Source organism: Telopea speciosissima, chromosome 5, assembly GCF_018873765.1.
Source record: "Telopea speciosissima isolate NSW1024214 ecotype Mountain lineage chromosome 5, Tspe_v1, whole genome shotgun sequence".
Classification (NCBI taxonomy): Eukaryota; Viridiplantae; Streptophyta; class Magnoliopsida; order Proteales; family Proteaceae; genus Telopea; species Telopea speciosissima.
Window position 1 is genome coordinate 49609208 of NC_057920.1, and position 26499 is coordinate 49635706.

Genomic DNA, 26499 nt, shown 5'->3' on the forward strand with positions numbered 1-26499 from the left:
ATGAGGGATACAGATTTTGATAGAACTTCTTTGAAGAAGATGAAGATGGCTGGAAGGGAGGGCAATGTGGGACTTCCAGCTGATTGGGTGCAAGTTGCAAGAGAGGCCGAAGAGGAAGAAGCTAGAGGAGGTGGGGATGAGGATGATGATGATGATGAGAATGACAGTTCTTGTTACACCTATACCCCAACCACACTAATAGAACAACACCTTGATGAGTTATGTATGATAGTTATATGCCAAAGGTATCCAATTATACCCCTCTTATGTGTATGGACCCCCTCCAGAAGACCCCACCCCATTTGGAGTGGAATTGTCCTAGGTTTACCCTCAGCAGATGATACAGAAGGAATCCAGCGGACGATACATCATCCGCTCTATACTTCATCTGCTGGGCATAAATTGCCCAGAATTCGTGTGGCATTGTGTTGGGTCATCAAGACTCAAGCCTAGGGCTCCACTTTGGGTTAGCCTAACTTACTAAGGACCTAATGTGACCATCTTTGACCTAAGACTAAAACCCTACACCCTATTTGGGTCCCCGAGCATCTAAAACCCATTTTTGGCACTAAAACACCCCAAACACACCCTAAATACCTTAGCTAAGTTGAGCTAAACCCTACCCCTCCTCTCATTTCACTCATTTCTAAACCCTAAGAAAGAGAGAAAAACGTGGAGTGCTCAACTTGGAAAGAAGAAGAAGGAGAAGTGAAGAGGAAGGAGGAGAAAGGAAGGATCCCAAGACCATTTTGAGCTGCCCTTGAGCTCATCTCACTTCCTCCACTCAGCCTAACACCAACCTTGGACTTGGAGCTTGTGGGAGAGGTGAATTGAGACCCAAATCTAGCTTAGAAGCTTGTTCCCTTGTTGTACAAAGCTCACCTCATTATAAGCAAGCTAAACTATGAAGCTCCATGTCTAATATCTTAGCATTTGATAGATTTTTCATCTAATCTCTAACCTAAGCTTAGGGCTTCTTGTTTTATACTAGTTAGAACTTCTATTATGTTGATTTAATGTCAATTGATGACCTCCTTTAGTTGATTCCCTAACCCATAGCTAAGCCACCATGAAACCCTAAGCTAGAACCTTCCAAATTGGAGATTCTTATTGAATGGAACCAAGTGAGATCAGTCAAACAGAGTCGATCAAACTCGCCGGATGACAATTTAGACAATTCTATTTCCCAAATTTGGAAACCTGCTTTGATCATAGAATCATCCAGTGAGTGATCCGGACTCGCTAAATGCTCAAGAAAAATAGCCCGAGAGAGCTTCTCAACCCATAAATTTGGGGGTTTTCATGGATTCCCACTCCCAACTCCAAATCATGAAAATGGCAAACATAAATCACTGAGATCCACACCCTAAGTGTACTAGAACATAAATCATAGAAGAAAAATAGCTTAAATAGGGATGTAGATAATTATACCTTAGTTTCCACACTTTTTCAAACCCTAACTCGAAAATCCGTCAACCCACTTCGAATCTCTTCGATCAAGGGCTGCAATAAGGTGAAATGTATGCTAAATCACTCCATAAACACAACCAAATAAACCCTAAACCTCTAGCTTAAGAAACAAAAGGGTTTGAGTGAAGTTTTTACCTATTTCTCCCTCCCAAATGCTATGTGCTTGAAGATGAGTAACTCAAAATACTTTTTGTAGTAGCAGGAATCTTTTCCCTTCAATGATCTAAGCTCAAATCCCCTTCATTCCCATAAATCCAGCCATGACAAGCTAGGGTTTCCTCCTCTCTCTTTGTCTCTCCTTTCTCTGCTAATGTCTCATAAATGGCCTAACCTAACCTTTTCAACTTCTTTAAATGACTTAATCCATAAGCCACTATTTGAACCAAAACCATGGTCCAACCATGGTCCAATTCCCAAATCCTCATAAATCTCTATGTCCTTAAATTAACCCTTTCACTTGTCCAATTCAATTGAACCAGGTCTAGGGTCCAACCCCAACCTAAATACTACTCTTCAATGTGTTTAATATTTTATAAATTTCATAGTTAGTAATTTATTTAAGGCTTAAAGATCGCGGGACGTGCGTGGAAATAAGCTGGAAAAGCGTTGTTGAATCTAACCTTCCATTTCAGACGGTTACTTTTGAGGCGTCGATTATGCCTAGAGCATTTATGTGTTAGTCTGACAGCCTGACAGTTGATTTGAAATTTTCCTTTTGAAGTAAATTTTTAAAAATGAGGACAAATCCGTCAATTGCACAGTCCAAGTTGATGTGCGGAACTGAAGGATATTGCAAAACGTCATATAACGTAGCGGCCGGAAAGGGTAAAAGAGGGTTTCTCCTTAATCGTCGTCTTCCCTTAAAGAGGGTTTTTCAGTATTCGTCGTCTTCCATAGGTCTGAACAAACAGGGACCGCCGGCATCTCCATTATCGTGAGGATATTTCCATCGGTTTATCGAAGTTGTTTATTTTTCAGCACCGCGACTACAATTTAGAGAAGTTAGTTTGAGATATAAATTTTTATAGTTTAGAATAATGAGCTTGATTTATTGGCTAAAGCCAATGGGTTGGGAGTTAAAGTCTATCCAAGAGTAATGACACATGTTTTGGTGGATTGCTTGGCTATAGGTGATGTGAGGTCTAACACCTTTGGGAGTTCAAGCAGGAGTAATCTGACTTGAGATTAGCTACTTTATGAGTGTGTTATATTCTAAGATTTCTTCTAGTTGGGCTTATTAATATTAATGCATAATTAAGTAACATGTATATGGTATTATATAGGGCTGCAATAGGGTCGGGTTGGGCCGGGCTTTATAGAACCCTAGCCCAACCCTGAGTCCCCTTAGCTGGGCCAAGGCTCAACCCAACCCTGACTTAGGGCCTAAAACATCCAACCCTGACCCGCCCTCAGGGTCGGGCCGGGCTGACCCTGATTGGCCCTAATGTCAGATGGTTTTCCCTGAGCCCCTCATGTTAATCCAATTATCTCCAATAGCTTTCCCAATCATTTCCCGCTGGTTCGCATCATCCATGATCCTAAGGAGAACGTCAAAGTAGCATCATTGGGTGTCCTCTTCATGACATTGTCTCAGGTAATAAGGGTACTATGGGATTAATATAATCCACGTGGCTCACACAGTGATGAAGCAGGGATCCATTCAGTCACTCTCATAATCGGTCGATATAAGCATATGCAGTATGATATGCATGCTATGGCGCAACTCCCACTGAGGTGGGCATGTCACTTATGAAAATATAAACGCCATACGAATCTTAGTCTAGTCACTACTTCAAGCGCCTAACCTGAGTTTCTAGCACAGTCACCCTTATGGTTTCTGCTTGAAACCTCACATCCGGCTTTCCACAGGCTATATAGAAGTTTGGTATCTTCTAAGTTGGACCAAATAAGGTCTCATCTTAGCTCTGACTAAGGTGTCATCAGGTACATATGCTCATGGGCTCATTTCGCTTGCTACCCTCAAGCGCCGAGGTGAATCACCAATGTGAGTAGGTCGATTTAATGTCTGGTGACATCTTTACAATACTGAATGTATACACACAACATTGCTCAAACAAATATTCTCATTAATAAATGTAAGAGGAATACAAATAAATGTCCATTGATAAAAAGTTTTCCAAAAAATACACATCAAATCCGCTTGAGTCCTAGGTTCCTAACATGAACCAGGAAAACATCTCTGGCAACGGGCTTTGTCAAAGGATCAGCCACTACCAGTGGAGATATGCTACAGAACAACTTCACCTTGTGCGACCATATCTTGAATGTAGTGATACTATATATTAATGTGCTTGGCTCTACCATGAAACTTGGAGTCCTTTGCAAATGTAAGCGCAACCAGGCTGTCATAATGTATAAGCAAGCACTGTCGTGCTGTCACAAAGGGTGTTCATTGGTTTAGTTTCAATTTTGGTTCAATCTAAGTGCAATGGACGTAAACTAAAATCGAACCAACTATTCAAATTCCCTTCACACTGGTAAGACCAGAGAGAGAAAGAAAGAGAGAGAGAGAGGAGGGGGCAAAAATTAATCGATTGAAGAGGGAAACGTTGCCCACCATGAGATTGGCCTTCTTACTGCAATAAACAAATATCCTAGTATACATATTGTTGACAGCAATGAAGAGCTCTTTTTGGTGCTTGTTCTAGAAAGGATAGTGGAAGGTGACTCTAGCTAGTGGGAGAACCTCAACCTAGGTCCATCAAATTCAATTAATTAAATGGTCTAATGATCATTTATTTACAGCTATATAGTTTAAGCAATAGTGTGTCCTATAGTTTTGCCATATATTGTTTGCAACTATGGACAGAATAGGGTGTTTTGTTTACATGGTTGTTGCATTGTATGCTCATGTGAATGGTGTTTTCAGATATAAATGGAGATACTCATATATGTGTGTATCAAACAGGATCGTTTGAGAACTTGTATGGATTTAGTGTTGGTTATTTATGAAACAAGGATCTCTGTGATAGTTGTTTGGTCCCCAAACCTAAGAAGTCCTTACCGGTGTAGCCAGACATTGTGTGTTTTTGTAAACTAATGGTTGATGCCTCCACTAGCTACATATTAATACATTGGATTCACAGTGCATATATGTTAATGCAAAAGATTCTCAATATGGAATCCACTTCTCGAATAGGATGAATATCGTGAGAGAGATATCTGAATGTCATTGGATGAAGTTCCTAGTCCATTGAAAGCTTTGTAAATAGTTTACAAAAGATTTAGAATATTATTATATATTAATAATTTATTTTGAAAGAGTTTTAGAAAAGTTTTGGTGTCCAATCAACGGTCTAGACTCTCTAAATAAACTATTCGACGAACTAGGGTGGAGATAGTAATTTATTCCATAGCCTTAGGTCCATTATGGTATATAATTAAGTAGAGAAACTAAGTCTTTCCGGGCACTGTGAGGACAATGACCGCATCGTGGGGGATCGCCACATGTCCTCCACCTCATCCCTCTTTGGGGAGGGGGAGAGAGAGAGGTGAGATGTATGTTGGAGTCGCCACCTAGAGGAGGGTGTAGGACCCATGATGTAAATGTAATGACACCCTTTTGGGGATAAATGGTTCGTTGGTCTGGGTACGGGTCAAGTTACGATCAGGGGAAGGTATTAGGCACTCCAGTTCGCCCGGACTTGCCGGTCTTTCTATTGCTAGGCATTTTGGAATGAAAAAAAAACATGCTTTGACAGTGTAGAAGACGTAGGTAAAATGCAAGAAAGTAAAATACAAGGAGGGTGAAGGGAGCATATACTCGAAAGTTTGGCTGCAAGGTAAGGGTTAGTATACAGGAAAGTAAAACAAAGGGCCGACAAACCTAAATAACCTAAACATGATTGACTCTAGGCTAAGCATGATGATGTGATAAATGCATGTAAATGTAGATGTTAATTTAATACATATGCATGGGAAAACATAGGAATGAAGCGAGAAGAAATAGAAGTGTGCCAATAGTGTATGAGGGAATCTTAATTACGGGGGATTGGGATCATGGAAATGCAAGCATGAGAAGAATACAAGGTCTATAAAAATAAAAAAAGAGAAAGAGCAGCGAGGTGTGATCACCGTCTAGGAAGACGGGATCACACTCCTCTTGGAGATGCAAAATGTAATAATATACAAAGAACAATAAAAATTGAATGAGATGAAAGATCAAAGGCCTACCTAATAAAAGAGATCAAGATAAAGAGCTGGTGTAACTCAGGAGATTCGTACATCGAACAAGTATCACCGCTTGTTATGGCTTCTCTTGTCTCTTGTACTCAAGCACTTCGTAGTCAAGCCGAGATTTTTGGATTGGTGTTCTCAAAGTCTTGATGTCACAAGTGGGATTGTGATTCTCAAGGGGTGTAGGGAATGGTGGGCGTCAAAGCTCTTGAATGTACGCTAAGTATGAGTGTAAGGGAGCATTGTCTTTGGGCAAAGCTCATGAAAGGGGCATGGGGGGACTGTGTGTGTAGAAGCAAGTGGCCAAGACTATGTAAAGTGCATGTAAGGACTGTGTAACCCTCCTCAACATGGGAGGAGGTGTATTTATAGATGTAGAGGGGTGTGTGCACTCCCAAATTTGTGTAAGATTGGCTGAGTTAATCCGGATTGTCCAATGGGGGTGTCTTTGCATCGATGATGGGTATAAAGTTAAGGTAAGGACCAACGGTTGAGAGGTAAGTGTTTTGTTGCCTTAGGGGTTGTTTCTTGGGGCCTAAGGGAGCCAAGATTGAGATCCAAAGTGTCAAAAATAGACTGGGATGTGAAAGGTATCGCAATCGGAGCAAAATATGGAAGGTTTGGGCTTCTCGGATTTGCTGTTATTCGACAGTGAAATTGCCTGAGTTGACATCGAAGTGCGGTACACTCAACATTGAATGGTTGTCGATGAATAGGACTCAACATCAAAGGATGGCATTTGAGTGTTGATTTTCATTAGCTAAATGTCAAAGTGAGATAGACAGTTAAAAGGTACTATTCGACAGTGAGTGGATGTGGCTCGATGTCAATGGAAGGTGGGTTCAATATCGACTTGGGGCCTTTAAGTTTCGAGGTGGGTTCTAGTGTCGACGGGCATGGCTTGGGTGGTTTGGGCAAGGTTTTGGGATGGGCTAGGCTAATTCCAAGGGGTCTGGGTCAGGGCTAGCCGTTCCAAGGGTTCTTGGAGGCTCTGGTTTGGGCTCCAGACAGGGGAAAAGACTATCGGTAAATAGATTCGGACAGTGCACACTAACGCTACATCCATAAATACACCGGCTCTAGGCCTTAGAGGGTGCTCATCATCGTTACGGAAAACCTCCAGGGGAAAGACAAAATGAGGTGTTTATAGGCACACCTAAATGTGCGTGATCTCCCTAAAGCATGCTAGGAAACACCCTCACTGACTGGTCCGTATTCGAGGCCTAAAAAGTATGAGATCAAAGGGTGGTTTCACTGCGGACTACACATAGGTTCCAACAACTACCCTATGGGGCTAAAGCTAATTATGTTGTGCATGTACAATGTAGGAATGTGTATGCAATAGGAAGTGGATTGACATAGTACCTCCCTCAAGGACTCACCCTCATATCCGCCTATCCTACCTCATTGTGATCCCGATAAGTTCGGATAAATGACTTTGAATGCAAAACACTTGACATTAGCCAGTGGTATAGAAGCAATGTTAAAAAAACTGCCAAGAATCCCCCCTACATCAAAATGGTGTTAACACTTGTCCTAAATTTTAAAATATTTTTGGACCAAAACATGGACCAACATATATATTAATGGATAGTTCTTGGAAAGACGAATCTAACGATATATTGCACGAAAAAATCTGATGTCCGAGCGCGAATCAACGCTCAAAACTATAAAAAAGGGCATTTTCGAGACTAAAAGGGATCCATGGATCCGTGGAACCAAAAGTGAATCAATTTATGCCAAATCCTAAAATATCTATTTTTGGTTCCCTATCCAATTGAATTGTAATCCGAATTTCTCTACCCTAGAGCCATTTTTTTAGAGTTTTTCACTTGTTTTAGTGTTATCTTGACGCCCCGATGTCCCTTTCCCTTGTGTGTAGTTCCTCGATAAGGTTTTCGATGTCCCGAATCCGCAAGAATGGGAACCTTCTGAACCCAACCTTTTTTACGATGGTATAGTCTTCTAAGAGAGAGAGAAATAGTCAATCCCCCTCCACTTGAGCCGTGGTTCTGCCCGAATTTCTTCAACAAAGTGTATTCGATAGGTCAGAGTTCTACCAAAATTTTGTCAACAAAATTCTCCTGACAAGTAAGGGTTCTGCCCAAATTTCATCAACAAAAGTTCGTTTAATAAGTCAGGGTTTTGTTACAATTCCATCGATAAAGCTCGTCTGATAGAGCATAATTTTCGTCGAAATTTCTGTGCGAAAGTTCACCCAAGCAAGGAATCTTCCTTTTCTGATCCTCGTTGAGGGTCGTAGTTAGGTATGTTCACCCCTCATTTTATTTCAAAGGCATAATGTAGATTTTTAAAGTAACCTATTTTAGTGTAAATATTAGTGTGTTTACAGCTAATTAATGTAGAACTTGTATCATGATCGCATGTATAAATACTAGCCTTGCATGTTGGTATAAGACATTTTACTGAAGAATATTTGAATCTTAGAATATAGTAGAAAGACCGGCACATCTGGACGGAGTGAGGTCGTAAAACCTTCTCATCTCTGCAACCTGACCTCTTACAGATACTCTGGCCAGACCATATGGAATCAATCGTAGCCCTATCCTTTAACTGGGATTTGAGCTACACCCAGGGTTCTAGGCCCATAACAACCTAGGTGGAGACTCTTTTTCTTTTATTATTTTTAAATCGTGCATCCCACACACTCCTCTCTTTGACTTGCTAGCAGGGACCAATCGAAGAAGGCACTCCAGACCCCCGTAAGGTGTTTGGACCGGTGCGTATTGTACCTACAGTAAGATAGCATGATCTTTTATGTCCTTTTATTAGATCATGGTGTTTCTCATGCATATCGATTTGTCTATCTTTTTACATGCTATGTGATGATGATCTTTGGGTTAGTAGTGTTCATCTTAGTATCATATTCTTTCATCTTAGTATGCATGCATAAAATATAGATTCATGCTTATATCTGCATCTGTCTTAATGCATGTTTACTTCTCATGATAGATTTATGGTTTTCTCCTTTTTCTTTTTTTGATGAAAAAGGCTATTTATATAGAGAAGCAAAAAGACTTACAGAGTTTTGTACATCTAAGATATATCACACCATTTAACACCTATACTAGTAAAGTTCCCAGTAGCTTCTGCCAATTCACAGTAGTTGTTTATAAGGTTCCAAGGGATGGGAATAGAAGAAAGAGAATTAAACATTTCACAAAGCCCCTTGTTGCAAAACCATATTTTTTTTAGATTAATATGTTCATGCTTAGCTGCTCTCCATCCTTGAAGAAGTGGTGGATGGTGGATGGTGTGTGCTGTGTATCAATTCTGGACAGGAATTTGTAACTGGGGGGGCTGAATATTTAGATCTGAAATCCAGCGTAAGACATTATGGATGACCACCATTGGATCAGCCTTAGCTGCACACATAATTACTTTGTCCCTTACATGCCAAATATAATAAGAAGTTATAATAAAGACGGAGAAAAACCAAATTAAAGATTATTTGTCAAAGGCCTGTGAGCCAAGGAAAGATGCACAAAGGTCGGTGAAAGATAGAGTAGATAAATGCTTAGTTCTTAATCCAAGAGGGCCAGAAGCCCAGATACACTTAGTCCAATCACATGATAAGAAAAGATGCCTCATTGATTCATCGTAAGCGCCATAGAAAACACATGAAGGCTCGATGGGTATCCATTTTGAAAGAGATGCCCTGATAGGGATTCCTGCATTTAAAACACGCCAAAAGAAAATTTTAAAACGAGGATGAATATTAAGTTTCCAAAAGAATTTCCACCAATGGAACATCAAGGGCCTAGGAGAACTAAAAATAGTGGTAATGCAAGAAGTTGCTTTCTTTGTTGAATATTTGCCAGATTTTGAAAGAGAACAGCTCCATGAGTCCTCAGTATTGAAACTATTAATGCGCAAAATATTAGAGACAGTCAAAGGATCAAAACAAGATTGCAAGCTTACTCTATTCCATGATGCGTTAGACATTAGGTCATGGGCATTATGGAAAGTATTGGTGTGCAAAGTAATTTGAGGTAAGAACTTACCAGATGTGGAAGGTATCCAGTGGTCATACCAGTAGGAAGTAGTCTTACCATTCCCAATATGTCAAAACACCATCATGTTTAACTCCGGAAGAGTTTTTGCAATACTATTCCAAGTTCATGAGCCCCTCTTCGCAAGGATTTTTGGCTGAAAAATGGACAATTTAGGAAAATATTTTCCTTTGACAACTTTAGCGCAGATAGAAGTTGTCTCATTCAACAGTCTCCACCCAAGTTTCAGGATCAAGACTTTGTTGTGAACTTCAGATTTCCTAAGTCCAAGTCCTCCCTCTATAAGAGGTAGACAGATTTTGTCCTAGCCTAATAAATGACATTTTCCCCCCTCTCTGTGGTCCTTATTTCAGAATCGGAGATAGATCGAATCCAAATCCTTGCAAGTTTTCAGAGGGAAGAGGAAGCATGACGTTAGATAGGAAGGGGTGGAGGCCAAAACAGATTGGATTAAAATTTTACAACCTGCATATGATAAGTAATTGGCTTTCCAAGTCGAGAGCTTAGACCGAACTCTATCTACAACATGGGTAAGGTCTTTATACTTGGATTTAGAATGAAAGCGTTTAGTGCCCAGGTACAAAGAGTGGGGAGACATCTCCTTCATATGCATGAGACCACAAAGTCTCTTTTTCATGGAGTTCTCAACATATTGACTAAAACACAACTTCCTCTTCTGGAAGTTTATTTCCTGCCCGGTTAAGTCAGAAAAGAGGTCTAAAATAGCTTTGATGGTTAAGAAATCTTCATCATTAGCCCTGTAGAAAATAAAGGTATCATTTGCAAAGAGAAGATGACTTATTTCAGGGGCACCCCTTGCAATCTTAATACCTTTAAAGAGATTGATATCATGGTAAGCCACAAGAAGTCTGGACAGAACTTCCATACTGAGAAGGAAAAGATATGGACTTAGGGGGCATCCTAGCTTGTCTAAGGCCTTTGGAAGGTTTAAGGAAATCAAAAGAGCTTCCTTCAAGTTTGAAAGAGAAAGAAGTGGTTGAGATTAGAGAGTTTATCAGAATGATCCAGTCATCATTGAAGCCCAAGAATTTGAAAAGATTCCCAATGAGCTGCCATTCAACCTTGTCGTAGGCCTTGAACATATCGATTTTGATAGCAGCATAACCAGATTTGCCTTTGAGATGATTGAGATAATGGAAGAATTCCTGGGCAATTGTAATATTGTCGAAGATCTGCCGTCTAGGAATGAAAGCAGCTTATAATTGGGAAATAAAGGAAGATAGAAAGGGTCTTAACCTATTTGCAAGAATTTTTGGAATGATTTTGTAAGACACATTGCAGAGGCTGATTGGTTTGAAATCAACGGCCAAAGAGGCATTTTCTTTCTTTGGGATCATGCAAAAAAGGGTATGGTTGCAGCCAGATGGGAGGGATTCATTGGTAAAAAAACAGAAAACAAAATGGTGATGTCCAGATAAATAAGATCCCAGAACTTATCATTGATTTAACCCATGTTTTCTTCCATATTTCTTTTTACCGTTTCATGGTTTCCACCATTAGAATAGGTGTTTTATTGGTTTTGTATGGCTCAATATTGATTTCACGTTTGTATGTTCAAAATCATGTTTTTCCAGTGTTTTTACTATTGATTTAGACTCAAAATGATTTCCCCTATTTTTAGACATTTTCTAGATGTTTTCTAGGCTTGTTTTAGCCCTTGGGGTATTTTGATAATTAAGCATATTTTACTATGCATGAATTTCAATGCGTATTTTATTTGTGTTAGGTCATATAATTAGGGTTTTCTCTTACCAAAAAAAATATATATAATTAGGGTTTTCTACTTTTCTAGGTTCTGATTAACCTCAATAGGGTTTTCCTCATTTCAATCTAGATGCAATTAGGATTAGGTTTTGAGTCTTCATGGCATATTGCCGGTTGCGCTTAATTATGTATATTAACCCTTGTTTTACAGTCAAAACTTTCACGGCTATTGCTTCAACCTTCGATCACAAGATTACCACTTGCAATTAGTAAATCGTATGAATGTATGATGTTGGGCCTAGACCCGATTATTATTTGGACATTTATAGTGTTTGGTTAAACTTTATGGGCATCCGATTGAGACTAACCAACCACCGAAATATACGGCTATTGCTTCAACCTTCGATCACAAGATTACCACTTGCAATTAGTAAATGGTATGAATGTATGATGTTGGGCCTAGACCCGATTATTATTTGGACATTTATAGTGTTTGGTTAAACTTTATGGGCATCCGATTGAGACTAACCAACCACCGAAATATAAATGTGTCCACGCCTAGCTTATGAGGCCCAATGAACGAAAAGATACGGTAATAGTGCAAGACCTTAAACTGGCGAAGACCAATTAAGTCTGACCAAAACTGACTTTACAACTTTACTTTTCATTGTCCACTATTAACTTGACGTGTAAGATGCCATATAAATGGGTAGCGTAGGTCTGCAACAGGGTCGGGTTGGGCCGGGCTTTTTAAAACCCTAGCCCAACCTTGAGTCCCCTTAGCTGGGCCCAAGCCCGCCCTGACCCTGACTTAGGGCCTAAATACCTTGACCCTAACCCTGACCCTGACGGGCCAAGCCCAGCCCAAGCCCACCTTGATTGGGTCGGGCTTGGCCTAATGGCCCTACAATAATTAAATTAAAATGACAAGTCTAGAGAAGATGTGAGAGAGGAGGCTTGAAACCAAGACCTTTTGGCGGCAAATAGTTTTTTCACAACACAAACTGCCAAATGCGCTAAGCACTAATTTATATTAATAATAGCTTTTATTTTTTAATAAATAAAGAAATTTCTTCAGTGCCAAAATCAGGATAAAAAATCAGGGTCGGGCTGAGCCCGACGTCTCAACCCTGACCCGACCCGACCCTGACTCAGGGCTAGGAATTTCTGGCCCTAACCCGCCCTCAGGGCCAGAAATCTTATCCCAGGCCCTGTTCAGGCTCAGGGCGGGCCAGGGCGGATTCGGGCCAAACTTGCAGCCCTAGGGTGGCGTGTTGATCCCTCTATTATAAAATATTTATTATTTTTTCCCTCAAGAGAGTTTATTAGCGTGTTGCCCAATCATGCAGTTCGCATTTTCATTTAAAATTCAGAAGAAATTTTGTTCTCCCTTTGGCATATTGAGAAGTCACGAAGTCCCCTCCACTATTCTCCATATACATATAAAACCCACCCTCTCGACCTTAAAGGTCAAAGGCTCAAACCTCTTATTTGGTATCTGAAGAAACCGTTTCAGTTCAGCTCGTGACTCTTTGTCTACTTCATCTCTTCAAAATGGTATCTCTCTCTCTCTCTCTCTCTCTCTCTCTGTGTTTATTTGTTTTCATACTTAATCAAGATTGGTTTTGTGTAAAATACCCGTGGTTTTGTTTTCAGATTAAAACCTTTATTCCCTAATCCACTAAGCTTAAAAGAGTCTCAGAATTCAACCTTCTTAATTCTCTCTCCCTCAAAAAATTTATAGTGGTTTTTCTACAACTGATATAGCCCCAAACCCGAAAGTGTTTTCCGGTAAACAAGATTAACTGTTCTCGCTGGTCCGGTGAGCTTCTCCGATCCACGCCCACCATGGCCGGCAAATAGCCTCAACCAGCTCAACCTCTTATTTCTTCTAGTAAATTTCGTTAACGACTAACATGCGCTGGGTTGGTGATGGATGACTAACATGCGCTGGTTAATTTATTTTTGACCGGTTAATGTTTTATGAGGTGGGTCTTGTTTGACTTGTGTGGCAACCTTTGGAATTATTGGAATAGTTGGTGGGCCCGACAGTACACTTATTCTTACTTTAGTGCAATAATTATGAGATCGCCTCGAATTTTTATCCATTGCTGTGCATTGCAGCGCTACTGTGCTATTGTGCGGTACAGCTACGGTCATGTGTACATTTTCATTTTAATTATATGTTAATAAAGTATTCCATTTCATGTACTGCAATTATCTTTTGGCCAAGTTGAAATTTTTTGACATAATTGTATTATATGAAATATGGGGAATAGAATGCTACTCGATCGTTACATAACTGCCTTGGGGGTGCCTGGGAGTTTCGATCTGACTTTCCATGAGTGCAAGGCGGTGATTTTCAAAGGCCGCAAGGCAGTTTTGTGTCTAGGTCTGGTCGCCACGCCTAGCGCCTAACCGGATAGCTTTCTTTCTCCCATGAAATATTTATGAAAGATATAATTATTTATATTAAAAAAAAAAAAAAAAAGGGAAGGGAAAAAAAATTCCATACCTAAAGGGCTACTAAAACTCTGAAAGAGGAAAATGGTGACAAGAATCATATTAGTGTTTAACATGGAATTGTTATAATGCGATGCAGAGTACAGAAGAAAATGTTGACAAGAATCCTGTCCTTACACCTCCGATATCGTTAGATGGCGGAATGAATGTTGATCTAAGCACAAAGGATCATCTCCAGCGAGCCTTGAGCGTCTTCAAAAACGTACGGCCTGGATCTGATCTCACTCGTTTCCAGGTTTGTCTCCTTATTTGATCCATCATGAAAAAGAACGGTGCCTAGTTGCATGGCCCCTGCGCTAAGACATAAGAGCATGCAAAATAATCACCCGGCCTTGTGTAATAAAAAATATCATCCATGTGATGCCTCTGCACATGCTCTCATTGGCCCCCACACTGGTGCATAAATCACATGACTAGGCAACGATCTCTTATCCATAATAATACAAAGGATGAAGTGGTTCTCTGTCCGGAAGCGTAGAGAGCTATATGGCAATACATGGGTTAGTCCATGTGATGGAGAACCAAACAAGCATCTCATTGGTACAATTTCGACTTCAAATGAGTGGGGGAAGTAATTAAAATTACAAAAGATGTCAATTTTGTATTTTATATTCATCTCCATTTGATGGCATGTTGATAATTTTACTAACACTTCAAATCATAATTTGACCAACTTTCCTCATTTACTTTAGACTAAAATTTAGCAATTGAGACATATGTGGGATCCTCTATCAAGTGCACTAACTCAGGTGTTGCCAAGTGGTAAATATCTAAGCTTTATACTTCGAGTCCGAATCCTCTACTTCCGCCTGCCCGGTATTGCTGTGTGCCCTACACATAGCAAGGCGGAAAAGACCGCCTTACCCCCGCTTGGGCAAGGCGCTCATGCAGGGGTAAGGCAATCTTTTCATCGCCCTATTATGTCTGAGGCACACACGGTTGTACCGGGCAGGCAGAAGTAGAGGATCCCAATTCTTATACTTCACTAGGCATGGTAACACCTAGAATTAAGGATCAATTTAATCTAATAGGGATGTCAATATCGAGGTTGAACGGACAAACAACCACATCAAATTTCTTACCGATTTGGTTTTGGGTTTTCCTTTTAACGAAAAAAAAGAACGCTAACTGATCATGTGGTTTCTGTGCCTGGGCATTGGACTGTGTAAATTTACCATTTCTATCCCTAGTGAAATAAAAAAAATCCTGTTCACACAGATCCCATACATTTTCTCATTGACCCCACCCTGGTGCAAGCGCGCGCTACATGATCAAACAGTGAACTCCTGCCCTTAACTCCAGTTAATATTTATGTTTTTTTTTTTTGGGAAATGCAGCTGCCACCTCACTTCAACCTTCCGAAATCACTTCTCCAGTTAATTGGAGAATCTGTGTACTGCATTAGTGATGATCTGTTGAGCAGGTGCGCTAATGGTAAGAGCTCACTTGATAGAATTATGGGTGTTGTTGCTTGGAGCATATCAACTACACGGCCTCCCCTTGCTGGTGTTGCTCCCTTCAATCCCATTCTTGGAGAAACCCACCATGTCTCAAGGGGAACCCTCAATGTTCTACTTGAGCAGGTAATAAATTGATCCTCTTGATCTGTCATTCATTCATCTTTCACATTCCATGCTTTTGAAATTTAGAGAGAAAAATAATAATAATAATAATAAAATCAAAATAGTTTTCTGTTCGGGAGTGTGGTCTAGGCCAGCACTTCATGTGTCTATCTCTCTCCTCTTCAAAACAAGGGGACAAAGGTGTCTTTTCAAATGGTAAAGAGAGAGATAGACTCATAGGAGTGTAGACATATATAGGCCACACTTCGGGACAGAGAACTTTCTCTTAAGAAAATATTTAGGGATAGTATAGAGCTATCAAACCAGTTTATATTCAAATTCTCCACAGATGAGGCCTATCTATCTAACTGTTATGATGGATTAGCCCTTAATTATTTCTTTTCAAATTTTTTTTTGGGTTAATAGGTTTCACATCACCCACCAGTGACAGCACTTCATGCAACCGATGAGAAGGAAAAGTTGGAGATGCTTTGGTGCCAACATCCTGCCCCAAAATTTCATGGTAACTCAACCTTCTGTATTCTAAACGTCAATAGGAATCATGGGATATAGTTGGGAATGTGTTGTGGTGAGGACCCATGGGAGGATAGAATTATCATCCTTTGTGCCCATAAAAGCAACAAAAATGGAAGATAAGACTTCGGCAACTTTATTTACCAAAAAAAAAAAAGAAAAGAAATGGGCAACTTTATGCTGGAAAAAAAACTTTGTTCGATTGCGTGGCCTATGCCATCGTTCCTACGAGTTTTTGTCTTCTTCATGTGAAAAGACATCTCTACCCCATGTTTTGGGAGAGAAGAAAGATAGACATAGGTAGTGTAGGCTGTGCTTTCAGACAGAGAACTACTTCCTTTATATTATTTAGGGTAAGATAGTTCTCTAGTCGCATGGGTCGTGCACTAGTGTGGGGCCAATGAGAGTGTAGGAGCATCAATATGGATGAGATATTTTATTTCACAGGAGACGAGGTGGTAATTTCACGTCTTCTTGTGTTTGGCACAGGATCCACGTGACCGTTCTTTTTCCCTATTGTTTAATAAAACTTTATAGAAAAAATTACGGTTTTAAAAGACTATAAATATTATTTATTATGAAAGAATGAAAATTCCATATGTTGGAATTCAACCACTAGCCTGGTTACCCGTATGCGCAACGGAATTTGGATCGGGTATTTTACCTTTGCATTCAAGTTTAAGATCTTTTCTCATAACAAAAATTATCACAGGAAACACAGGTTACTTGAGAACCACAAGTGCAGTTCCTCTTCCAGATAATAGTTCTTCCACACTTGAGCAACGAAGGGATTTGAAGAAGATCAACTTATAAATCTTTAAATCAAAGCAAACAATCCACTCGAACTATCACCAACAACTTGAGATTCAAGACCTCAAAGCACTACACCAAAATCACACTTGATGAGAGTGAGAGAGAAGATTCGGCCAAAACTGTTCTCCCCCTCCTCTTGGTGCTACAATATATAACCACAAACCCTTAGGGTTGTGTGGGATTCCTTTATTCACTTTTCTAAGGTGAATAGGAAACTGTTGGTGAAGAAAAGTTTGACTTGCATTCCAACTTACTTCTAAAGAGGGAAGAGGTAGAATCTAAAAAGGAACTCTGTGATATTTTAATTATAATCAATATTTATCAAATAAAATTAATGACCATAAATAAAATATCACAAAACTATTTTAATTTCTTAATTAGATGTCATGCATAATTAAATTCTTTAATTTGCATATAGTCCTCCGCTAAGCAATATCTCATGATGTACTATAGGACATGTAATTAAATACTGTTAAACACCAATCTATTGTCCATGTCTTTGGTCAGAGATCATGTGATTATAATCAGACGATTAAAATATGATTAAATATTATTTAAAATAATATACTAATATATTTAATAAATAAAAAATAAAATTTTGTAAACCATTTACAAAAATGCCACTGAATTCAGATTCCAGTCCGATTGATAACATGCATTCTCTCTACTTGATATTCTCTAATTAAGGATAGTGGATTTCATGTTTAGCATCTCTTTTGTTTACGATGTGCCATCACGAATTCAACACACCGATATATAGTCCATATGACATCAACTATTAGCGTACCAAAACCCATAATATAACAACGTAACGATAAAGATCTCTTAGGTCAGAGGGTCACTGGTGACAGACACACATCTCTCCTTAATACGACAGGTAGTAACACATATATGAGAATATGTACCAGAGTCCTTTCTATGCATATACATTATGTGTACTTACATTTATGCCCCTGAAAATAACTTTTCTAGTGACATACAATGTAATGACCATATGGACAAGATGTCTGGTTCTATCCCTAGTCAAGAACCGTTTTAGGTGAAAACCCATGGAACAAACTTATAAGCCTGTAAATAAATTTATGCAATAAAATAATATTATATTTATTTATTCCAAATTAACCGGGTTTGATGGACATAATCCAACACCATCCTCCTATGGTTCATAAGAAATATGCTCCTCTGTCGCTTTTTGTTGTAAGGAGGACGGATAGGTTTCACATGGATTGGTGCCAAAATAAACAAAAATTTGGCCATTTTTTGTCGGTGCTTTTGTGTGTTAATGTTTGGGTGTTGAACCATTTATAATCTTTTAAAAATTCTATTTTAGGTACAACAGTAGAAGCTACATTGCATGGGAAGAGGCAATTGAAGCTGTTGAATCATGGTGAGAATTATGTGATGAACTCTCCTAAGCTGGTGATTAGATTCTTTCCAAAACATTGCACGGATTGGGTTGGTGACATTACAATCCAATGTGAAGAGTCAGGGCTTGGAGCCGAACTGTGTTATAGAAGTAATCCGGGAAAGGAAAGATCTGTTAAGGGGAGGATATTTGATTTTTCATCAACAACTAAGAGTATCACTCTCTATGAGATCAAAGGTCACTGGGACAGGTTTGTATTTTTGTTGAACTTTGCATTAATGACCATAAAGTATCAGATAAGTTTGTTTATTTAGGCTGCATTTTTGTTGTTATTATAGTTATGGGCAAATGTTAGGTACTTGATCGATACGTCAAAAGCTCTGAAGCTGATGAAATGCGTTAAATCTAGCCCTTTAACCTATTCTATACTAGGCTGGCCTAGTCTAGCGCCCATACACTACAGTAGGCCTCATTAGGCACATAACAGACCACCACGCTTCCACAGTTGTCATTCTTGGCGGCTGTCACTCTAGGTAGCTTTCAATCTGGAGGTAGGTAGCCCTTTTCAAGCGGCTCTACTCTGCTCTTGAGTTTTTGCCTGGTGGCAGGTAGCCCTTTCTTGACGGCTTTCACTCTACTCCAAGTAGCCCTCTCCATGACTCAAACCCGTGACGTGGTGCCCAGCTTTGATACCAAATGTTAGGTACTTGACCGATACTAGGCTAGGCCAATCTAGCGCCCATACACTAGAGTGGGCCCCAGTAGGCACATAACAAAAAATGTTCTCTGAACTACTGGATAGCGTATGTTAGCACCTCTTTGTCTATCTCTATCCTCCTCACATGAAATGACTTTGCTACCCTCCTATATATGATACCGTTTTATCATACTTCATTAATGCACTCCTCTATCCTACTTGCTTAGAGAACACTCTCATAGTTACTATAGAAACGAGGGGAAAACATGAATTCTCAGTGGAAATCTGAATTTCCATCTATGTGGTTACCTAGAAACTTTTCTGGCACATTCATCTCTTCATATTTTTCTATTTAATTTCTTCTCAATTTCATGAAATTTCAATTTTTTTTGACAATGTTAAGGAAAAAAGGATCTGTTTGCCATGCATGGCCAACTTATTTGCCACATGGATTGATTATTTTGATCTTCCCAACACTTAGACAAATGGGGAGAAATCCTTAGATAGAAGCCACATGTCAAATTTGTGGCCTATCTCAACAATATGAACCAAAATATATGAAGTTTTTCCTTTCGTTTTTAAACAAAGTTTATTGTTTTGGTTTGAACAATTAAGTTTCAAAACTTTAGTTCATAATATTATTGAATTTATTTTCTGAAAATTAACTTATAATTAAATGATAATACAATTTACTTTACATATTTGTGTGACAAATGAACTCTAGCAGATGGATGAAAAATGGGGTAGCAAAAACCCCTTCAAGACTAGGTAAACCACAACTATCACTCGGCACAAACCTTAGGCTCGAGGTCTGTTCTAGCTTCTACACGAAATATTCAAAAGTATGTAGGAGTGTGTGTGTGTGTGTGTGTGTGTATAGTTACCTAATCGGCTTTATCTCGATTGGTGACTTGGTAAAAGGGGAGGGTAGCAATATTCCTACTTTTACCCTCCTAGATGGGTACTAAATTCTTGGGATAGGGTTCCCACAAAGCCAATGTGCGTGTGGGGGGGAGGGGGGAGCAATAGGGATGTAAATGGATCAGATTTGACTTGGATATGGATTGGATATGATCGGATCCAGATATTTCATTGTCGAATATGAATACTTTTATACGAATTCGGATGCATATTGAATTCTGATTTTTAACCAGCCGTTTACATCTCTACCTTGTGTAACCCCGACCTTCCTCCCCATAGTGGATACAATTCACTCTCAATCCATATCTCTTAGATTATGATTCTCTTTTCCTCATATTCTAGAACCTGTTGAAGTTTCAAAAACCCTCAAGATCATGATTTACTTAATTTTTTATTATTAAGTATTCAGATTTTTTTTTCGGAAGGATTTTTATCGGAGTATTCAGATAATTTTCTGGATATCTTAATATAAACGAATACGGATATCCCTAAATGGATACGGATGTAAATAGGATTCGGATTTTCTGTATTCATTTACATCCCTAGGTGGAGGGAATATTCTAAGCCACACCAATGGAAGCACAAAGAATAGAGTATTGACCAATATAGCCGTTCTCATCCGTGGAACATGCTATATTGGTCTCCTTCCATGTATATTTCCTACCATGAATTGTCCATTCCATCTATATTACCTTCCATGCATTGTGCATTCCATTTACATTACTTTCCTTGTATTACATTGATTTGTAAATATTCACTACCTTGTATATCCACAAGTGATATAGACTGTTTCCTATTATCACATGTGGGATCTTCACCTACTAGGGATTCTCTAGTTCCCTATATTTACTCTTTGTAAACCAACTATATTGATTGAGGAATAATATTCACATCACCAAGTCTGATATGGTATCAAGAGCCTAGTTGCTCCAACGAGCTTTCTTCTCTACCTTTTCTTTTTTTTTTTTCTCCATGGCTGGGGAGACCGTCCAAGATTCAACCATCACTCCCACCGTGGACAGCACTTCTCTTACCCACACTTCTTCCATCTGGATCTCCTTCCCTTCATCATGCTCATCACTACATATCTATGAAACTAAATTCCAAGAATTCCTTGTTCTGGCAGACCCAGATCGAACCCTTTCTTGATGGCCAAGGACTATTCGGCCATCTCAATGGCACTACACCTTGCCCAACCGACCCTGCTACTGCACTCCATTGGCGACGACAGGACTCATTACTTCGGAGTCTACTCATCTCTTCTCTCTCTGAAGAGGTCTTCCCGTTGGTTCTTGGCAAGCGCACAAGCCAGGACATATGGGAGACACTGCACACTACCTTTTCATCACCCTCTGAGAGTCGCATCATGTCTCTAACAATGGCTCTCCAAGAGTTTGAACAGAAACCTGATGAATCGGTTTCCAATTTCCTGCAATGCGCAAGGACGATTTCTGAAGAACTGAGCGCTGCTGGGCATCCCTTGCGTCAAAGCACCTTCAATCTCCACATCTTTAAGGGATTGAAGTCCGACTTCAATGACATTGTCTCATCACTTCTTACTCGCACTACTCTGCTGCCCTATGATGACTTGCATGCGATGCTGCTCAGCCATGAATTCTTGCATGGTACCAAACTTACAAAACTCTCTCTGAATGATGGTGCATCTTCTACCACTCCTCCCTCTACCAATCAAGTTCAAAGGACAACATCCCAGCAGGACACCCGCCCTCCCTTTTCTGGCCATGGGGGTGGGTCCTGGCGTGGTCGTGGGAACCATGGCAGGGGAGGCCGTGGCCGTTCTCCAGGAACCAGACTATGGTGCCATTAGTGAAATAGGGACACCCATGACACCCTGCAATGTTACAGTAAGCCTAAACCGCCACCCAATTTTCCAACTTGCTCACTTTCTTCTTTTCAATACCAGCCCAACACCACACCCATGGCACATTACACCAACTATCCTGGCCACTCAAAGCCACCCATCCTACCCACACCTACATACAACCCATCTCAGCCGTTTACTTGGTACCTGGACACGGGTGCCACACATCATGTGACACCCAATCTCCATTCACTATCCTCATATGATTCTTACAAGGGTTCGGATTCCCAATAGGTCGGCAATGGTAAGAGTATACCCATATCCAATATTGGTACAACATCCATTTCTTCACCTTCTTCTTCTCGAAATTTTCTTTTATCTGATGTATTGCATGTTCCTTCGATTTCGAAACCTCTTCTTTCTGTCAATAGATTTGCTACTGACAATGATGTCCTTTTTGAATTTCATCCGTCTTGTTTTTTTGTGAAGGATCGGAGAACCAAAACTACAATTCTGTCCGGTCCAAGTGATGGCGGTCTTTACACGATTCCATCGTCCGTGGGCAATTCTCCTTCGGCTCACCTTACAAGTCGCACTTCTCTTGATGGCTGGCATTGTCGCCGTGGCCATCCTCATTCACAGCTTGTTCGTCATGTCGTACATCAAAATAATTTTCCTTTTTCTAAATCATCTTTCAATAATTTATGTGCTGCCTGCCAATTGGGCAAGGCTTGTCGCCAAACTTTAGGCGAAACTTTTTCTCGCAATTTATATCCTTTGGAATTAATCTTTAGTGATGTTTGGGGACCATCCCCTACCCCCTCTCCTGCTGGACACCGGTATTATGCTATATTTGTTGATGACTATTCCAAATACGTATGGTTCTATCCTATGGTTCAAAAATCAGAAGTTTTTGGGATTTTTATTGCTTTCCAAAAATTGGTTGAGCTGCAATTTAATAGGAAAATCAAATCTGTCCAAATAGACTGGGGTGGGGAATTTCGGACCTTACCAAAATTTTTCATTGATGTTGGGATCTCTCACCGTCTTTCTGCTCCTCACACCCATGAACAGCAGGGTGCGGTGGAGCGCCGTCATAGGCACATTGTGGAAACTGGTTTATCTTTATTGGCCCATGCTTCTGTCCCTCAAACATATTGGGTTTTTGCTTTTGAAACTACGATTTTCCTCATTAACCGCGTACCTTCACGCATCAATTCAGGGATGTCTCCCTACCAACTACTTTTTCATCGGGTTCCAAACTACTCTTTTCTACAAGTTTTTGGCTGTTTATGTTTTCTTCTTCTCTGTCCTTTCAATGCTCACAAAATGGATTTTCATTCTGCACCATACGTCTTTTTGGGTTACAGTCTGTCTCATCTAGCATACCGGTGCTTAGACCGCTCTACTGGTCGCATTCAAGTTTTTCGGCATGTGTCCTTTTCTAAAAATATATTTCCTTCTGCATCTCTCTCAACTCCAACACCGCCATCACCTCCAGTTCACTTGCCTTGGGCTGCTATACCAACAGCCCTAGCACCATTGCCGAACCCAACCACACCATCACGACCCATTCAACCACCGACTGTAGCCTCTCCACCCTTGTCACCACCTCATGTCCCATCACCAAACTGTGAAACCCACAGCCCGAAACCCAGCCCATCATCACCACCTCCACGGACCCGCACCATTGTGGATCTCTATCAGGATCCACCAGCCCATATTCCACCTCCACCACACCGTCACCACATGCGCCTGCGTTCACAAAAAGCGGCGCTTCACTCACTTCCTACCCAACCAAACCCACCCATTGAACCCACTTATTTTTCACAGGCTGTCAAGGTTCCCGTATGGCACACTGCCATGGCTAAGGAGTTTAATGCTCTAATTAAAAATGGCGGTGTTGTGAACGTAGGCACATGTGGTAGTAAAAGGGTTCCATTAGTAGCAGGGGGTGGACTATAGTGAAACCTTTAGCCTAGTGGTGAAACAACAAACCATTCGCACAGTCATCTCTCTAGCCGTATCCAAAGGATGGCCCATAAGGCAGTTGGATGTCCAAAATGCTTTCCTACATGGAGAGTTGACCGAAGAAGTTTACATGGTCCAACCACTTGGTTTTGAGGACAAGTCTCATCCTACTCATGTGTGCCGGCTACATAGGTCACTATACGGCCTTAAACAGGCCCCACGAGCTTGGTTCCAAAGGCTGTCTAGGTTTCTTTTATCCACTGGTTTCACTGCGTCTAAGACTGACACGTCTTTATTTATATTGAGACAGGGTGGTTCGGTTATATATGTACTCATCTATGTCGACGATATCTTGGTTGCTGGTGACTCACAGCCTAGTATTTCAGCTCTATTGACCAGCCTGGCCAAGGAATTTTCCATCAAGGATCTGGGATTGTTACATTACTTTTTGGGAATTGAGGCCTCTTACACCCGGGGGGTCTTGTTCTCTCCCAATAGCGCTACATATCTGATCTACTTGATCGAGCGGGGATGAAAGACTGCAAGTCTATATCTACACCTATATCAACCTCTTCAAAGCCATCTGATTCAGGGGGTGCTTCTTATTCTGACCCAAGTCACTACCGGTCTATTGTGGGTGCACTTTAGTATGTAGCCCTTACAAGACCAGATGTGACATTTGCATTGAATCGTGTCTGTTAATTTATGTACTCCCCAAAGAATGATGATTGGACCCTAGTGAAACGAATTCTGCGATATCTAAAGGGCACTATGACTCATGGTCTTGTATTTCAAAGATCGGCTTCGTTGACTCTTCAGGCCTATACAGATGCGGACTGGGCTGGCAGTCCTATTGATCGGCGGTCTACAGGTGCCTATGCCATTTTCTTAGGGCCCAATATTATTTCATGGAACTCAAGAAAGTAGAAAACAGTGTCCCGCTCATCTACAGAGGCAGAATACAAGGCCTTAGCAGAGGTCGTGGCTGAGTTGATCTGGTTGCAGACATTGTTTAAAGAACTTGGCATTCCACAGTCCACGGCCTCGATTCTGTGGTGTGACAATATCGAGGCTACATATCTGTCAGCAAATCCGGTTTTCCACGCTCAGACAAAGCACGTGGAGATCGACTTCCACTTTGTCCGAGAGCGAGTTACAGCCAAGTCCCTACAAGTGCAGTTCATCTCAACCCATGATCAAATAGCAGACATATTGACCAAAGCGCTGCCAACCGCGGGATTTCAGTTTATGAGGGACAAGCTAAAGATCCGCCACACCGGCTGTTCATCTTGAGGGGGTGTATTGACCAATATAGCCGTTCTCATCCATGGAATGTGCTATATTGGTCTCCTTCCATTTATATTTCCTACCATGAATTGTCCATTCCATCTATATTATCTACCATGCATTGTGCATTCCATTTACATTACTTTCCTTGTATTACTTTGATTTGTAAATATTCACTACCTTGTATATCCACATGTGAAATAGACTGTTTCCTATTATCACATGTGGATCTTCGCCTACTAGGGATTCACTAGTTCCCTATATATACTCTTTGTAAACCAACTATATTGATTGAGGAATAATATTCACATTACCAAGTCTGATACAGAGAATGGTATCATTCACATGGGACCCACATAATAGAGAAAAAATAAAGACAAGAGAGAAAGACAATAAAAAAAATCATTTGAGAGGGCAATAGTATATTGGCTTCGTGCAAAGCTTTTTTTCCTAAAATTTTATTCTTATCCTTGTAAATTTCTCATAGGATATTAAAATAATGGGGTGCTATTCTCTATGCCGTAGCACTGGCTGCGCCCAGGCACATGGGGTGGGCGCAATGAACACTTTGCCCCCTGCACAGGCTGCTCATGTGCTTGGGTGCAGCCTGCGCTGTGGCACAGATAACATTCTCCCTAAAATAATACTCTAGCTAAGTTCAGTTAAGTCCTGCTGCTCTAGACAACAGCAACAATTTCCACATTGTTTCCAGTTGGGGCATTCTTGCTTCCCTCTTGATGTAATCCTCCTGTCGCCTGCTTAATTGGGCAGTGTTCCTCTCTCTCTAGTATCCTTGGATTCTTTGTGCTTGTTGAATATATTTGCTATTTACCCTAAAAAAAAAGGTACCACTTATGCTCAATAGCTGGACTGGCTTTGCCCTTGGAACTATAAGTGCGTTTTTTAGACTGCGTTTGGTATGCATTCTTGGGATGCATTATGAGATGATTAAAACAGTGAAAATTATCATCTGAGTTCATTATTGACTAAAATGTTCCAAGAATGCATATCAAACGCAGCGGTAAACTTGATTGATTGGATGGATAAAAAAAGGAAAAGGATGAATAACCCAAACAAGATTTTTGTGTCATTGTGCATGCAGCACTGTAACAGCGAAGGACGTGAACAAAGGGACAGTTACAGTTATATACAATGCGAAAGAAGCAATTTCAAAACTGAAAATTCCTGTTGTCAACAATTCCAAGGTATCAACCTCTGCCATTACTACTCATCCATTGTTTAGTTTTAGGACTTCTTATAGCTAATCATTTCTGAATTTCCAAATCAGGAATTACAGCCAAGTGAATCAGTTCTTGTCTGGAGTGAAGTGAGCCAAAGCATATTGAACAAAGAATGGGAGAAAGCAAAAGAAGCAAAGATTATTATTGAGAATAAGCAGAGAGAGCTGTCAAGAGAAAGAGAGTCCAGAGGGGAAGCTTGGGTTCCTCAATTTTTTAATCTGTCTCATACTGAAGCGGGTGGATGGGATTGCTCTCCTAAGAAAAATTTGGTTTCGTCAGCTCCGATTGTTGTCCCTCTTTGATCAACTTAGTGGTATTACTTCTAAGTTGGCAACT

The 26499-nt window shown here is 40.3% G+C and overlaps 1 protein-coding gene across 1 annotated transcript; it reads left to right on the forward strand.

Annotated features, from left to right (window-relative positions):
- Nucleotides 1–26499, forward strand: LOC122663037 (oxysterol-binding protein-related protein 4C-like). The gene is made up of 8 exons (XM_043858746.1): nucleotides 1–245; nucleotides 13706–13781; nucleotides 14029–14184; nucleotides 15287–15532; nucleotides 15938–16034; nucleotides 18189–18474; nucleotides 26025–26127; nucleotides 26211–26499. The coding sequence occupies exons 1-8, from the start codon at nucleotides 1–3 to the stop codon at nucleotides 26463–26465; spliced, it is 1464 nt and encodes a 487-aa protein (XP_043714681.1). The 3' UTR covers nucleotides 26466–26499.